This window comes from Mesoplodon densirostris, chromosome 17 (genome assembly GCF_025265405.1).
Source record: "Mesoplodon densirostris isolate mMesDen1 chromosome 17, mMesDen1 primary haplotype, whole genome shotgun sequence".
Lineage (NCBI taxonomy): Eukaryota > Metazoa > Chordata > Mammalia > Artiodactyla > Ziphiidae > Mesoplodon > Mesoplodon densirostris.
The window spans coordinates 65,379,234-65,395,570 of record NC_082677.1 but is presented as its reverse complement, the minus strand read 5'-3'; the positions used below and the strand labels follow the sequence as shown (position 1 = coordinate 65,395,570).

The following is a 16,337-nucleotide window of genomic DNA, read 5'->3' as shown; positions in this document are numbered from 1 at the left end:
TAACTGTGTCACCATGGGTAAGCGATTCAACATCTTTTATCCTTAGTATTCCTCTTCTCTGTAATGGGAATCAAACGTTGTCCCTAATGCATAAGTTGTTGTGAGCCTTAGATAATGTACTTAACAAGTGCTTGGTGGTAGTAAGCAGATGCTCCTGTTATCCTGTGGTAATAATTCACTGATTTTAATTTACTAGGCTATGCCACAAAACACGAATATGAATATTTTGACAAGGTATAGCATTTACTAATAATTCTTAGATCACTGGGCTTAGAGCAAACCACTATTTATGGCTGCTTCTGCACACCCAGTCTTGTCTAATAAACATCCATACTTCAATTTTCATACCTTCACCTCTTCTCAGATAGGTTCACATAACCAGCAGGAAAAATGAGGGGACTTAGGTTATGAGTTTATGTTAAAAAAAAAAAAAAGAAAGCAATTCTTAAACACAGTTTTCCAAGGCAAAGGAATACAGTGGGGTTTTCTTCTCATTCTTCACACACACCTTAGATCTCCCTATTTTAACTTCTTTCCTCGTTCAAGGCCATCCTTAATGTTACAGGGGTCAGAGAAGACCAAAGAAAAGAAGATGAACAATAGAAATTGATTCAAGCAATTCCTTTTCCCCTGGATCTTCATAACTAAAGTGGTTCTCTGGCCCTTTCAAATATATCGGGATAACAATGACAAGAATTGAAAGGATGACTAATGGAAGAGTTATGAACAATATTTTGAGAAAAAGAAGGAATTGAGTTTAACATCCTTGGGTATCTTTTTGATTCCTCCAAAACCTTTCTAAGTTTTAAGGAGGAAGAAAATCTGTTGACTGTTCAAAAAAATGTATAGCTAGCATATTCATGCTGGATTGTGGTTTGAGGGAGGGAAAAAGGACTAAGCATGGTGTTAGGAGATCAGTTTCTAATCCCTTATGTAACCTTGAATGAGTCACTTAACCATTGTAGGTCCTTTTCCTCATTATAAAATGGAAGGTTAGGAGCTTGGGGAAGTTGTATATCTGGTTTTGCTACTTAATAGATGACCTTGCACAAGTTTCTCAGCTTCTCAAAACTGCAGTTTCCTTATCTGTATATTAGGGAGAAGAATATTTCCTTACAGGGCCATTTTGGGTTTTAATGAGATAATTCGAATAAAAGCTTAGCATGATGTCTGGCACTTGGTAAGAGCTTACTAACGGAGAGATGCTTGCATTATCTTTGTGCTGTCTGTATGCTCTATAGTACTTTGGGGTCCCTTTAATGATCATTTAAAGCACTTTCTCAGGAAGGCAGTGTGGTGAAAGGGAAAAAACACTACCCTAGGCAGGACACAGACAGTTGGGTTCTAGTCCTGGTTCTCTTATTATTTATGTGACTTGGGTAAGCCACCTTACTGATCTGGGGTCTTGTTCCAATTTATAATGTAACTTGCATCATCATTTCCCTTCTCTCTTATTGTAGAAGTATGGCATGGTTGTAGTCAGTTTGCTCTTATGACTTATCGCCTTTCATAACTTTGATGTAGTTAATGCAGGTCTTGGGTCAGACCTTCAGTGCCTGAGGCAACAGTGACTATGGGAAAATGGGTGACATTTTACAGCATTCAGCTTAATGATGCTGCTTCCAGAAATGCATTGTGGTGAATACTGAAAAGTGTCTGTATTTGACTGTAGGAAGCTCATCGACATAAACTCTGAGAACTTTGGAAACTCCAGAGCAAGGAAAGTGATGATAATACTATAATTTGATCACTGAGAGTTAAAACAGACAGACCAAAGGTTTCAGCATATTAGACGTGATGCCGAGGCATGATGGAGTCTAAGTGCTAGACTAGCTGTAGTTTTTCATAAACCAGTGTCAGAAAATACCAGTCAACAAATTTCTCCTTTATAGTACAAATAAAAGTGAAGAAGTGTCAACAGGAGCCATTCTATTTGTGTAAGTCATCGGGAGAAATGTCTTGTAGAAGGTTGATGTGGTGGCGAGCAGAGAGCTGGTGAATCCACAGGTACTATAGAAACTGGCAAGAGCCACTGAGAGAGTAAAGGATCAAAATGCCTCCCTGAAGTTTCTTGATTTTCTTAGTTACAGTCTGTCCTGCTTCATATCTTCAGGTTCTGAATTCATGGATTCAACCAACCACGGATAGAAAATATTTGAAAAAAGAAATTCCAGAAAGTTCCAAAAAATAAAACTTGAATTTGTCATGCGCTGGCAGCTATTTACATAGCATTTACATTGTCTTAGGTAATGTAGAGATGATTTAAAGTATAAGAGAGGATGTGCGTAGGTTATATGCAAATGTGCCATTTTATGTAAGGGACTTGAGCATCCATGGATTTTGGTATCACTCGGGGTCCTGGAACCAATGCCCCACAGATACTGAGGGACGAATGTATTCATCCTCCCCTCCCCACATTTTCTCTTTTCTCTCTATCCCAGTTTTATCACTTCATCAACAAAGTAGATTCCTTACCAGTTACCCTGAGCCTGGCCTATGCCAGCTCACACCTACCCACTCACTTCCGGTAGATGAGTGTTTGCAAGTCTCGTTTCGCATTTTGCTGCCCTGCCCTCAGCCTGCCTTTTGACCTCCTCAGTAACCTAACCTCTCCTCACCTGCTCAAGGAGATTTTCTAGTCCTGCCCACGTGTGTCTTCCCTTCACTCCCTCACTCACTGCGGTGTGGCCTTTAGTGCGTGTGAGCTACACTGTCCCCCCCGCCCCACCTTTAGATCTGATGTAGTAATAGCTGCTCCGTCTGCATCTTTTGTGGGATAAAGTCCGAAACTTATTCTGAAACTCCTATCTGAGCCGTGAAGGCTACTGGGGAAGAAGGTGGGATAAGGGGGAAGTATTGACCTCGGGGTCAGAGTCTTGAGGTCAAATGCAGGCCTTTCTACTGATTCTAGCCATGGCCACATCTGAGCCTTGATGTCTTCACATGTTAAAGAGTGAGAATAGGGCCCATTTGGTAGGGTTAAGTGTGAGAACACACGTAAAGCATGATGCTGGTGCATTTATAATGCCAGGTTCCTTGCCCCTTACCCCACCCCCAGCTCCACCCCTTACCCCACCCCAGCTCCACCCCTTACATATCACTCTGGTCAGGAATGACCTCACCTGTTCCTTATCTAATTCCGACACATCCTTCAAGACCTGCCTCTGCATTTTTATACACAGTAGGGTGTATATGTTAGTCCCAAATTCCTAGTTTACTCCCCCCTCCCACTTAGGGGCAAGGCTCTGCTGTGGAGCTTACTTCCCATGCAATAATGTTTGAATCCTTGACTATTTCACTTTGTGACATTGTCTGATTGCCTCGCATCTCTTTGACTAGGCAGTTAACTCCTGGGTACCCTTAGCACCTCCCCACACTGGTGGCCTCTAGAATGTTCAGCAGACTCAGACAGGTCTGACCTTGGAAGCCACTGACTCCTGTGATGTGGCCCAGAGAGAATGCTGGAAGAGGCTGAGAGGCCAGACCTCACGCCAGTTTGTCTTTGACTCATCATGGCGTCATATCCAGTAAGTGAAGTGACAGGCCAGCTTTGTGTCAGGAGACGGCAAGGATCTCTCCTCTCCATCCACCCACACAGCAAGGCTGGCAACTTCCCCAAACATGCAGGTAGAAGTGTGGGAAGGCAGGCAGCAGTGGCCAAACTTGGGGAGATAGATGCCTATAGGTCAAAAATTTTCTCTGTTCATAGCAACTTTTTTAAAAAACGAGACCCCATTCATCTTTCAATCCTTGGCAATGGATCCAAATTCCTGCACTGTGCCTAGTCTCTCTTTCCTTACAAATCTAGAGCTGGAAATAAACACACATATAGGATGAACTGTATATTTATTCCTCTCAAAAGAGAAAACCTACAATTAGAAAAATGAGCATGATTTTATTATGGTCAACAAAAGCCAAAGTACTACTGGGAATATAACTTTTCAATCTAAAAAGATTCCCCCAAATTCCATCAAAATGCAAAAGAGGATGGGATTTGAAGTAAAATAAGTAGGACGATCCACCAGGCAGTCAAGTTCCACATAAGGACCCTTGACATTTTCTCTTCAACTGCACAAAATTGGAACTGATATTATGTCTTTAGGTGCTGTATACAAAAGAATTCTACCCAAGTTTCTCACCATGAGGTGTAAATTATTCATGAAAAATGAAAATGTACTAGATTGCAACACTTAACATAACTTAGCCTTTCCTTGGAGAATCTGCAAATACATATATTAATTAAACCTCATGGTAGTTCTGCAAAGCAGCTGCTTCTGAGGCAGGAAAATAAGAGGCCTTTTTTCTTCTTATTTTCTGCTTTCTTGAAGAGAAAAAATAATCTGCCTCTATATGGTTCTCACAGATCCAGCTCCACCTAAGACATACGGAGCGACCCTCCCACCTCTCCTCTCCACCTTAAATATCTTTTTTTTTTTTTTCACCAGACTAGCAAGACTGGATTCCAGTGCCCCAGCCATGTTGCACCATGGAATTTAGACTCAAATTGCCAAGAAGCTTTAACCAGTGGTGTTAACTGAATGCAAATGCCGCCATTTTTATCGTTTTGATTTTTTTTATTTGAAGAGATATACAGCAGGCTCCAGTTAATCTCCCTCTCTCCCCTCCTCTGTCCCTCCACCCCTCTTTCTCTACACACACACACACACACACACACACACACACACACACACTCCCTCTCTCCACAAAATATTTGATATGGCGATTCTGCCTCATTTGAGGCAACCAGATCCGTTACTGAAACGGAACCTTCCTCTATAGTTAGAATGTCAGCACAAAGTTAGAGAAGGCCGAACAACGTTAGCAGTATTATAATGCTGAGATGGATGTCTCAGCCCGAGCACTATTTACGGGCCCTGGATTTGGACAGTTGCTATCCAGGCCCTTTCAGAGCACAACATACTTGGGGCCCAGCTGCTTTCTGTCGACTGTTCTCAGGACCCAGCAAACTGCGAGAAAGGAGTGGTTCACAGTTTGATCATCCATACAGCGAGGCCAGTCGCTCTACTGTGTATCTCAGGGGAGGGAACTAACAGGGATCTATTCCTCCCACGCTGGAGCTTTGCAGAACCCATATTTTTCTTGTGAAAAAACACAGGCTCCAAATGGGTCAAGTGGTGAATAGTGGGGAATGTTTAATGCCTCCTACATTTGTCTGAATATAGTCCTAACAGATGGCTTTGAATAATAGATGTTTTAGAAAACTCTTTGAGATGAGAGATTAAGTAAAACATGACCTTACCTTTCTAGACTTCTTGGCTAGGATGGGGTGATTTACTGTAACTTTGTATATAGAAGTCCAAGAATCTATATACAAATAGCTTTGAAGTTGTGTTCATGTTTATATGTGAGAAATGAGTAAAATCTGATGCTCTTAAACTTTTCTCATCTCCCTTTAGTAATTTGTAGCAGGCCTGATAAAGCATAATATAGGTATCTGGTTGCATGTAATTATTTTGTCTGGTAAGATACCATTGAAATTGTTATTATATATATATATATATATATATATATATATACTAATCAGGTATGTCTGGAAAATGGGGATTTTCTGACTTACCAAATATCCCAATAAATGGAGGGCTAGGAATGTATAATATGTTATTAACTAATTTTCAATAAACTCTTCCTAAGGCCAGCTTTCTGTTGAATGGATTTAATCTTTGGAAGAGGATTCGGAAGATGTGATAAAACCTTGAGGTCATAATTAAACACCAATCAGCACTTTTTGGAGATGTAGTTAGTGTTGTTAACATATTGTCAGAATTATAATTGATTTCACCAGCTTTAAAGGCACTGCGTGGGATGCTCCATTAAAATATTCCTAATATCCAGTATGTAAGAATTTGCCTTCCTAGCAAGGACTCAGGACCCAGAATGAATCAGATGAATAACTGCCCTCCGCATCCACATAGCTCTAACTGTGCACACGTGGACAACGCGTATTCACTCCAAACCTGAAGGGACCCTTTCTTCCAGGCAAAGGCCTGGGGGTGTTTGAGCTTTTGTGGCTCTGATGTCTCATTCGGGTAGGGAGTGGGGAGCCGCATATTAGGCGCAAGCGCCCTGGAGGCATTTGCCCAGGGAGTCCACCCAAAGGCCATCCTTGAATTCATGTCCTACAGAGGCAACTTCCTGTGGTTAACCTTTCATGTCAGCCCAAATCTCTTCTTCTGCTACATGACATTTACTTGGACAGGTTTTGCCATAGTATGAAACCATTTTTATGTTTCTCTTTGGCTAAACGTGACCCTCCCTATGTAACAGGCAAAGGCAAGGCAAAGTCGGCCACTCGCTGGCTGCCACTTCCCCACTTCAGGCTCTTGTGAAAGCCTCTCCACAGTCTCCGCAGACTCTCCTGCCTTGACTCCATCTGCCTGCTCTTCTCAGAGTTGTATTCAGTCACTTTCCTGCTTGAAAACCTTCAGTGGCCAAATAAAGGCCAGTGAACCCTTTACCCTGTCATTTCAGGTCCTACACGCTCGGAATCAAACCTATGTTGTAGCCGCTCGCGAAAACTGGTGCTCTGGCCAACGGGATTGTTAGTTTTTCTCTGCTAAGCTTTACACTTCCCCACCTTTGTTGTGTATCAGCACTGTCATTCCATCTATCTAATGATGATGCTTTAAGGAACACACAGATAGAGTCCTTGTGGAATTCAGAGGATAGAAAAAAGAAATTCTAGCTGCAGGGTTCAGGGAAAGACTCAGAATACAAATTGTATTTCAATTGGGCCTTCAAGGATGTTATCAGGTAAGCTGAATAATCTCTGTATATAAATGAAGAAACTGTAAGATTTAAAATATATTTACTAGGAAATTATTTTCTCCCCTTTTGAAATAGAATGTACTTTTGAAGTAAAAATAATAAAGCAATGACAGGATAGAGTACCATAATAATTCAAGTTAGAGGGATTTCAATCTGCACTCTCATTTTATTAAATAAAATTTCTTATAATGTGAAAAAAAACTAGATAATCCATATACTAAGCTGCTGACCTCTCCTCTCTCACTGTACACTCTAAGATTAAATTGGCTTCGATATAGGCATCTATAGATGTATATATACATCCTGACCTTCTATTAGCGGACTGAAATTGACTGACTTATATAGTACCTGGGTTTTCATTTCTGATTTCCCTTGTCACGATGCTACTTGTGAGATGAGTGGCAGAGGCTGGGAGTAAAGTCCAGGGCCATGATTCACACAAAAGAAGCCCATGAATCTGCTTCACAGGACTAATGACTAATTCCTTTTCACTTCTCGTCTTAGTTCTCATCTTACTTGTACAGAAATTATTCATAATTTTCAGTCTACTCACTGGGTATAATATAACATAGACTATTAATAAATAGTTCTATATGATAACTAATATATATCAACTATGTATATGGTTTCTAAATGTGACCTGGCTATTACATAACTAGCCTGAAGCTCTGCTCAGATTCAGTTCATCTCCCTAGCTTGGAATTCACCTCAGTCTGAGCTGCATTAGCAGAACTCCTTCATTTTTCCCTAAAGCAACAGAGCTTGCTGCTATTGAGTTTCACTTTAAAGACAGTTTTACCTGTGGAAGAAGTGACTTCCGTTCATTTATAATTATAGAGAGAGGCAGTGTAGCATGGTGGTTAAGAGCAAGGCCTCTGGGATCAAACTGCCTGGGTTTAAATTCCAGCAAGACCATTTATTAGATGTTTAACTTTGGCTAAGATAGTTAACCTTCGTTTCAGTTTTACTGTCTATAAAATGGGGATGACAGTAATATTTATAACACTGTAGTAAGGATTGAGTGTATCCTATACATATGTACTCTTTCTCATATGATATATATGATATGATATATAAAAATATGTAATGTATTATATAAGAGAGAAACCATTTAGAATAGTATCTTGTATCTATAAGTAATTTGTTAATAATAATATTATTATTATTAGGTGTAACTTGTATATTAAGGCCCAAAGACCTTAATTGAAACAGGAGATAGCTGTTGGTAAATTTGTTGATTGTATTTTTGTTTATATATCTACTCCCAGAGCTAAATAACCAAAAAATAATTTTCTATTTCCCAAAAGTATTTGGATCTTGTCGTCATTTAATTTCAAACTGCAAGTCTAAGTTCAGTTAAAACTTTCATGGCTGTCACCTTGATTAAGCCCTGAGGGTAGAATTAATAGATTTATTTCTGGTTCAACTTGACTCACCATGGGGTAACATGTGAAGGAAACCTGGGCTGGAGGAGCTGTCATGGGATGTTTTGGTCTATGTTCGTTCTTCTCTGAGTGACTTGTATCTTATTACAAATACTTGTGAGATTTGAACTATTTGACAGTCTAAGTTGATCAAATGAACTGAAAAACTGTCAAAACCCTACCGCATTTTGTGATAAAGACAGATGGCTCAGTGACGGGGAAGAAGGGAGGATGCGTATCATGCACTGAACTCTGAAGTCATTAGCACCACTTTCTACTCTGTTTGTGTTTACCTTTATAATCTCATGCGCTGGGCTTAGCACAGCAGCTAAGGAGCCATAGGTTTGTTGAATCTTAGAGCTGGAAGGGACCTCGGAGGCCATCTAGTTATAATCTTCCTTTTACAAGTGAGGAAACAGATTCATTTTGTTTAAATGACATGTAATTCACATGGACATGATTCAGTGTGAGTTGAAAGGGCGAAATCTTAATAAGATGAAAACTTGTCATTTCACAGCCATCAGAAATCTCTCTGAATTCTGAACTCTTGGGCATTAAAAGAATTTCCAAGTTCTTTTGTAGCTGCTTTGCTCTTTGAAACTTGTTGAAAATACATTAAGAATGTCATATCTGAAAATTTATGTTTACTACTATTTCTTTTTCTGTTGTGTTCATGTGCAAGCAGACCTTCACTAAGAGTCATCACTGAAGTGCAGTCCAGCAACGATTACACCTGATAAACTGCAAAATGCCGAATCTAGGATTCTTGAAGCTACGGTCAGGTACTGCTGTAATTATACTTCTTTGAATTTAATTGAAGTTAACTTGTTAGTTCCTTTACCAATCACACTCTGCTGAAAAGTGATATATTTTAGCTTCTGAATAGTTATAATTCCCCTACCCACATACATAAACCTACGCATACGTATGCAATCTCAGTTTTTTCTACCACGTGGAGCCAAAGAATCATTAGGCTGGAAAAATATTTATGATACATGATCAAGAATTTATCATAATAAAGGGACTTATCCTAAAACTCCAAAATAGTTCTTTATCTTGACTTCCGTTCCATTCCCAGGAAAGAGCTCTCTGTATTAGAAGTGCTTAACTTGCCGTAAAGTATAACGTTACATTCCAATGTAACGAACACTCTGTTACGCTTGAAACTTGCTTTCTGATGAAGGGACTTCATATAAAACTTCTGCCCCAAATCACAAAAACATGGTTCAGGAAGACAGGGCTTAGACATAAAAGAAACCTTTCCAGTTTCCTTACTAAGAATGACCATGTGAAAAGGGGTGCTTTGAACCTAATGATGGCAGGACGCACACTGTCTCTCCCTTCTGCCATCCCATCATTTAAACAAATCTTCGCAGCTAAGAAAGTGATTTGCTGTTCTTTGTTCTATCTGTTTGGAAGCTGAGCTGGCTTTCCTTAGAGGGAAGCTGGCATGTTGAGGTGGCGAGTGAAGAGCTAAAGCGTTGTCAGCAGTTGGTATTGCCTCTGAGGGCCCGCTTGGCCTCTCCTCCCTCCCTCCCTCGATCTTTTCTGCTTTATCACACCTCAGAGGGCACAGGAGGAGCTCAACGGGATTTTACTTTTATTCCTTCATACAAGTGCACTCACGCCTATCTTTTCAGCAATGAAACCTATAGCTCTGGAATCACTTATTCACTAGAACTGGGAAAGAAGCGTGACTCAGCCCTTCTGCCTGCAGAATGTAGTTTGGAATCTGCTATTTATGCCCAGACATGATTTCTTCCAATTGATCCCGTTAGCTGGGACTTTCCCTCCACCTCCTCCTATATGTCTTGTCATCTTTTATCAGTACAGTTGATTTTATTAAAACAAAAATCAAAACAAAGCAAAACGGAAAAGAACCCACTACACTCACAGCAAAACCAGAATGGCTCTTCTGTGAAGGGAGAGCATGCGCAATTGAGTGTTTTTCCAGGCATGTGAGAGTTTATGCTTTTACACCTCTCCTGGGACCAGAAGCACACGTTTGCAGGTTGGTTGGCTGGGGTTAGGGTTACAGTCAGCCTGTGATGACAGGAAACAGCCAGCTGGCCCTCCCTAAGAAAGAGTCCATCCGAGGTCTCATTGGTACATGAGTTAAACCAAAAGAATTACACGCCCCTAATCAGTTATATCCAGCCTTTGTGAACTCGGTGGCCCGGTACTCTTCTTCCAGGACCGTTTGTCTCTCACTTGGGAACCAAGCGAGTTTGGGAGCACATAGGACCCAGGTGAAATGTTAACAAGAATCATTCAGACCTCAAATTTGACACTAAGGGAAAAGGGGAGACTTTTCTAAGAGGAGAGTTTTCTTTTCCTCCACAACTGATAATAGGGTCTCGGAATGAACTGAATCCAAATACAGCCAGGTCTGAAGCACTCCCAGGTGAGCTTTTCTGATTTTTCTGTGACAATTCACAAAGCCCTGGATGCGTAATGCTGCCCTGAAAGGAATGTAAGCCTGTCAGGTTAATCACACAATATTAGGTACGGAAACGAACAGCGCAACACGAAACACAGCTACATCATTATTTGCAGTAAATGTTAACTCTAAATAAGTGCAACCTGTCCACAAATGCTGGCCATAAACTAATCAAAAAATAAAATAAAATAAAATCTGATGGGTAAACATGAAAAAAAAAAATTCTCCCTGAGAATTTTTTTTTTTTTTTTTAACTATCAGCACTCATTTAGAGTTTGGGATTTGTGAAAGAAAAGCTTTAAAAGGAGCAAACCTGATTGGCTGTGGCTGCTGCTGCGAAGGGGGCACTTGTTGCAGGAGCTGTTGCCGCAGAGACAGTGGCTGACGTAGCGCTGTGCATCATGGGTACTTTCAGGAGGGGGACCATGGGAGCAATGAACAGGAGGGTGTAGCGTTACGGTAACAGAAGTGGCATTTTGGCATATGGTGAATATCAGAGCAGCAAGCCATCATGGGTTAAACCAGCAGATGGCATGCAATCACAATGCAAAGCAAGGAAGCATATGGGAGAGAAATAAAAAAAAGGGAAAATAGCTTATTACAAGTACAATTAAAGGAAGTTTTAAAACATCATCAGTGATTCCCAGAAAGGCCAAAGCAGATTACTTTGGTTGATGTATTTATAAACCCTTTTACCTCCAGCACTAGATCGTTCCCAAGTCAGAGTCTACAGTGCCTGTAATAAACGGTGCTCCCCAAAACGCGGAATTGTAATGTCCAAATGAAGTAAGACTATGCAATATTCACTTTTAATCATCATTCTAAAACATCAAAGCCTCGATAATGTAGGCCTAATTTGGGTTAGAATTTTCTTGGAATTAATTGCAGTTAAATTGAATGTTTTGGGTCGATTGGGGCCTGCCTGTTTGAACTGGAATTACTGGGGATTGTGGTTTATTTGGGTCAATAAACAGTAGAGCAGAAATCATGGCCTTGATGTAAATTGTAACACAGTCACTGTGAAACAGCCAGACAAATTTTGCCAATATTTATTTTTCTTTACTCTAAGTGGAACTAATCCATATGTCCTTAAGACAGACTTTTGTACCAAGGCACTGGAATGTGTGGGGATAGCTTATGTATGTACTATTAAAAGTTAACATCTAAGGGAATGGTAAGGTACAAATACTCATCACAAATAAATCAACACAAAATTAAAAAGGCAGTTGAGACATTTGTTTTCAAAATACATCCATTTATAATTTTTTAAAATAAATACTTCTGGGAAACTCTGATAACTCTAACACACAGCAAAGAGGAGATAAAGGCACACCACATGAAACTTTAAAACATTGATGAAATTAGCCTGCCTCTCTGATAAAGTAAGCTTTTTTTTTCTTATGCTAAACCATATAAACTATAAAGAGAAACAAAATACAGATCATTAAAAAGCAGACTCGTACTTGTGGTTTTATGTCTTGCAGTGGTTGTTCTAGTCACATTAAGATGGTCATTGTCTTCAGTATACAAGTACATTTTGAAACCTACACATTAACTCTAAAGCCAAATAAGCCTTCAGATCTACCAGTTCCTACAGCATTTCTACGATCTTTGAGATAAATCTCAATCAAGTGAAGGTATTGTACATAATATAAAAGACAAATAAAAAAAGGTTGGAACCTACCAATACTGGTAGCGGGTGTCATGCACAAAACTGACCCTGCATGTCATGCAATGGTAGGTGGAAAAAAGTGAATAAAGGGAAAGAAACAGGTTAGCGGTTTAGAGTTAACATTCAAAGTGAGATTGAAGCACAACCAGAAATAAGTAGGGTTAGTTAACACAGTCTTTTAGAGTCATTCACATGTTCAGTGTGGACACAAATATATCTGACTTATTTTAAGCCAATATTATTCATTACTTTTCACACTTTTGATTCATCTCCATCGACATGATTCTAGTAAGAATGACATGTGATAATGCAGCAGTCACCTTCCTCTAAGACCTCACAGTATCTTACAGACATTCTCAAGTTCATCCTCCAAGGTAGGAAGTGGGTATTTTACAGATGAAAAATCTGAGGCATAGTAACTACTCCAAGGTCATGCATCGTGGGAGTCAAGGCTAAGGCTAGAAATAGAATTCTGTTCCTAAATCCAGGTCAGGTTTTGTATTCACTAAATCACACTGACCTTATTGAATTAAAAGTTTGCTTGTTTGATTGTAAAATGTTTTGTGTCAATAACAATATGAAAATAAAAACAGTAATTAAGATTCCATATCCTCTAAATCAAAGGGTTGCAGGTCAGGTGAATTTTAGATTACTGCTTGAAAGCCCTCAACGTAGGAAGACTGAGGTTCCCGTGATGGGATGACCGGATGTGTATGTGACCTATTTTCTGTTATGAGATTCATTATGACAAAGGAGCGGTGGCTAGCAATAAAATCTAAACACTGTAGAGGCAAAACAGCACTGAACTGAGGCTGGGATAGGACCAGGGCTAGGGGTTTTTGGTGTGTAGGTGGGTAAGTGGGAGGGTGGGAAGGAGAGAGGGAGGGAGGGGGGTTTTCAGCCCTTCCTTGGGAATAGCTGCCTTACCTGTGGGTGGTCTTATTAATGTACTTGAATCAGAAAACTGACCATGAATATAACATATGTTGTGGAATACTGAAAAAAGAATTGTATTGAAAGGAATTAACTACTTCTGGTTCAGCTCCTTAGAGTGAAAATCAAGGTAATGTAAGGATTTAGATAACTGAAGATTGGATGTCATATGGGTGCCAGAGAAGTAGTCTTTAATGAAGGTAGGTGTACCCACTTAGGGTTTTAGAACTGCCTTCTGAGGTACTGGGTGAAGAATCTGAGATGTGTAGGTCTTTATTCTCTCTGCTGAACTGTTCATACCTGAGGGAGACTTTTTGCCTGATCTGCATTTTGATCAGGCCAACGTTAACTAGTCAGGAAAAGAGGCTATTTAACTGGGCCACTCCTGGATTCTTCAGCAAACATGTGCTAATATATCCAACTGAAAACACACACACAAACACCTCATGACACCCTATCTTTCTCCAGCCCTATGTTTCTAAACTTCTTCACAATCAAACTTCTGGAAAGTTACCTACACATAAATTTGCACTTCCTTGACCCCATTTATTCTTCAATCCTCTCCAATTTGGCTTTCATTTTCACCTCTCCACTCAAACTGCAAGTCATCAAAGAACTCCGTATTTCTGCAATCAGTAAGAACCCTTCCATTCTGAGTCATGGTAACATTTAGCACTTGTCTACTCTTTCCATAGTAAACCACTCTTTTCCCTTGGATTTTCTGATAACACAGACACATATGCAAACACAGACACACACATACACACACACATACACACACACTCTATCTCTATATACTAGAGATTTTCAGGGCTCAGTCTGCTTCCTTTTCATCTACTCTATACTTTTCTTCTGGTATATCATTCACTCCATGGTATTATTCAATTTAGGATTTAAATACTATCTACAAGCTCAAGGCTTCCAAATTTATGTATCCCACCCAGATAGCTCCTCTGAGCTCCAGGTTTTTCCATCTAACTGTTTATCTGGCCTTCCTACTTGGATTTCTCACAAGCATCTCAAATCGAACATGTCCAAGCATTGACCTTTCCCACAGCATCTGTTTCTCCACCTCAGGAAATGCTAGATGGACATCACCATTGATGTCGTAGCTCTAGCCCAAACTGAAAGTTCTCCCTGACACCACTTTCCCTCGTGAAATTCCCTGGTCCAACTCACCAATAAGACAAAGCAGTTCTGCTTCTAAAGTGCATCTTGTGTTTGTCTGTTGGCCCATCTTCACTGCCACTTCTTGTGGCCTGATCACCATTTTATGATCTGGGATCGGCTATGCAGTAACATCCTAAGTGGTCTTCCTGCCTCCATTCTCGTCCCCCCCCCCCTTTAGTCCATTCTCCATTCTGCTGGCAGAGTAAACCTTCTCCAATACGGGTCTGTTCACTTCTCTGCTGGAAATGATTCATTGCCTTCTCATTGCTTTTAGGATAAAGGTTCCCATGGTCTAGTCTCTGACTATCTCCCCAGCTCATCCTATACCCCTCCCCTGGCCCCCATGCACCAAGCTCCAGACAGATTAGCCTTTCATTTCTTTGAAATGAACTCATCACACTTTTGTCCTATGTTTGGGCTTCTCACAAGCTCTCCCCCCTGCCTAAAATCATCATTACCCCACTCTTCATTTTCCAGGTCTTGAGGTATATGTTGCTTCTTTAAAAAACTGTTCAATTGTTCTTTTACCTACCTTCACATGCCACTTAAATCAGTTTCCTATTTTAGACCTTACTGAACTCTCTACTTTTTCATTCATTATACTCATAAAAATGTTTAATTATATATTTCTATGGCTATTTATTGAAATCCACCTCTCCTCTTCCACTGTAAACTCTGGAGGGCAGGGTTCATGTCTGTCTACGTCTATGGGGCGCATGGTAAACAGTCAATTGTGTGAATGTTCTCAGCCACCAGTGAGAGTGTGTTGGGAGCAATTTGTTCCTAAAATTTATTAAAGTACCCAGTTTGTGAATGATTTCAAAGTCAACCATGGCTGGATTCAAAATTATCCCTATAAAAATTCCATGTTATTCTCTCGCATTCCAATGTGGATGGGCTATCTTGGAGCACTTTCCTTTCTTGGACACACCTGAATGTCACTGGGTTGCAGATCATCAACAGCAGCTCCTACAGCCACACTGGGCTAGGACTGGAACCGTCCTTTGGCTTCAGTTCAGGATGTGCCTGAAATGCTCAACCAAAGCAATGTGATGAGCATCTCTCTCTATGTGGCCTAAAAGTGATATGCATATCGGAAACACAGAAGTTTTGCAATGTGTGGCTGTCTTACTCAATGGCAGGGTCTGGTCCTGATCTTCTTTCTAAGCCCCATCTCTGCCTTTTCGCCCCACTCTCTCCTACCCCCCCCCCCAAACACAGCTCCTTCAGTACTTTACACTGAGCTACAACGGGCAACTTGTTATTCCTCAAGTACACTGTTCCCAATCCATGCTCTTCCCCCTGCCTGGGATGCTCTTCCTTCACTGGTAAAATTTTCCTTTCAAAGTCCTAAGCAAATTTCTCCTCCTTTGGAAAGTCTTTCTTTCTCCATATCCTTCGTCGCCACCACCTACTGCACGTCCGATGGCCAAATACATTGTCTCTTGCTTCCTCATTCTCAAATCTCTTTGCCCACTCCCTAAGGTAGCCCTTCACGCTTTGCATTATATTTGGTTTTTGCCATGTTTTGAACACCGTTGTATGCCCCTACTGGCTTTGGAACCCAGAACAGACTATGTGTTCAACAGTGGCTTGCTGAATTCAATAGGATAAATACATTTTGCTATGGTTATACAGATAGGGTTTCCACTAAACACTGACAAATCTTTCACCAAGGTGTGTGATAAACTTATGTAATAGTATGGTTTCTGATCATTAGGCAGTATTTTTGCTAGCACTTCCCTGTTCTCCTTACTCTGTATTTCCAATATAGTGAAATAAATCAAGGAGAGAGTCAGTAGGTCGTCTTTGCTCTGACCGGCAGAAGCATTTCACTAAGGCACTAATTCTATTAAAAAAGACTTCTCAAATGTTTTCTGCTTCAGTTGCACAAACATTTCAACTCTAGAAT

The 16,337-nt window shown here is 40.4% G+C and overlaps 1 protein-coding gene across 7 annotated transcripts in view; it reads right to left on the bottom strand.

The window, feature by feature from the left end:
- The window catches only part of MBNL2 (muscleblind like splicing regulator 2), a 153,559-nt gene that overhangs the window by 14,767 nt on the left and 122,455 nt on the right, over window positions 1–16,337 (bottom strand). For 3 of the 7 annotated variants that reach the window (XM_060079564.1, XM_060079568.1, XM_060079565.1), the window contains one exon: window positions 10,964–11,058. The exons of 3 other annotated variants lie outside the window; for them this stretch is intronic. In XM_060079564.1, coding sequence (XP_059935547.1) covers window positions 10,964–11,058 — 95 coding nt within the window. Of the gene's footprint in view, window positions 1–9,959; window positions 10,673–10,963; window positions 11,059–16,337 lie in introns of those variants that run through there. One more of the 7 variants, XM_060079570.1, reaches the window with a different exon arrangement.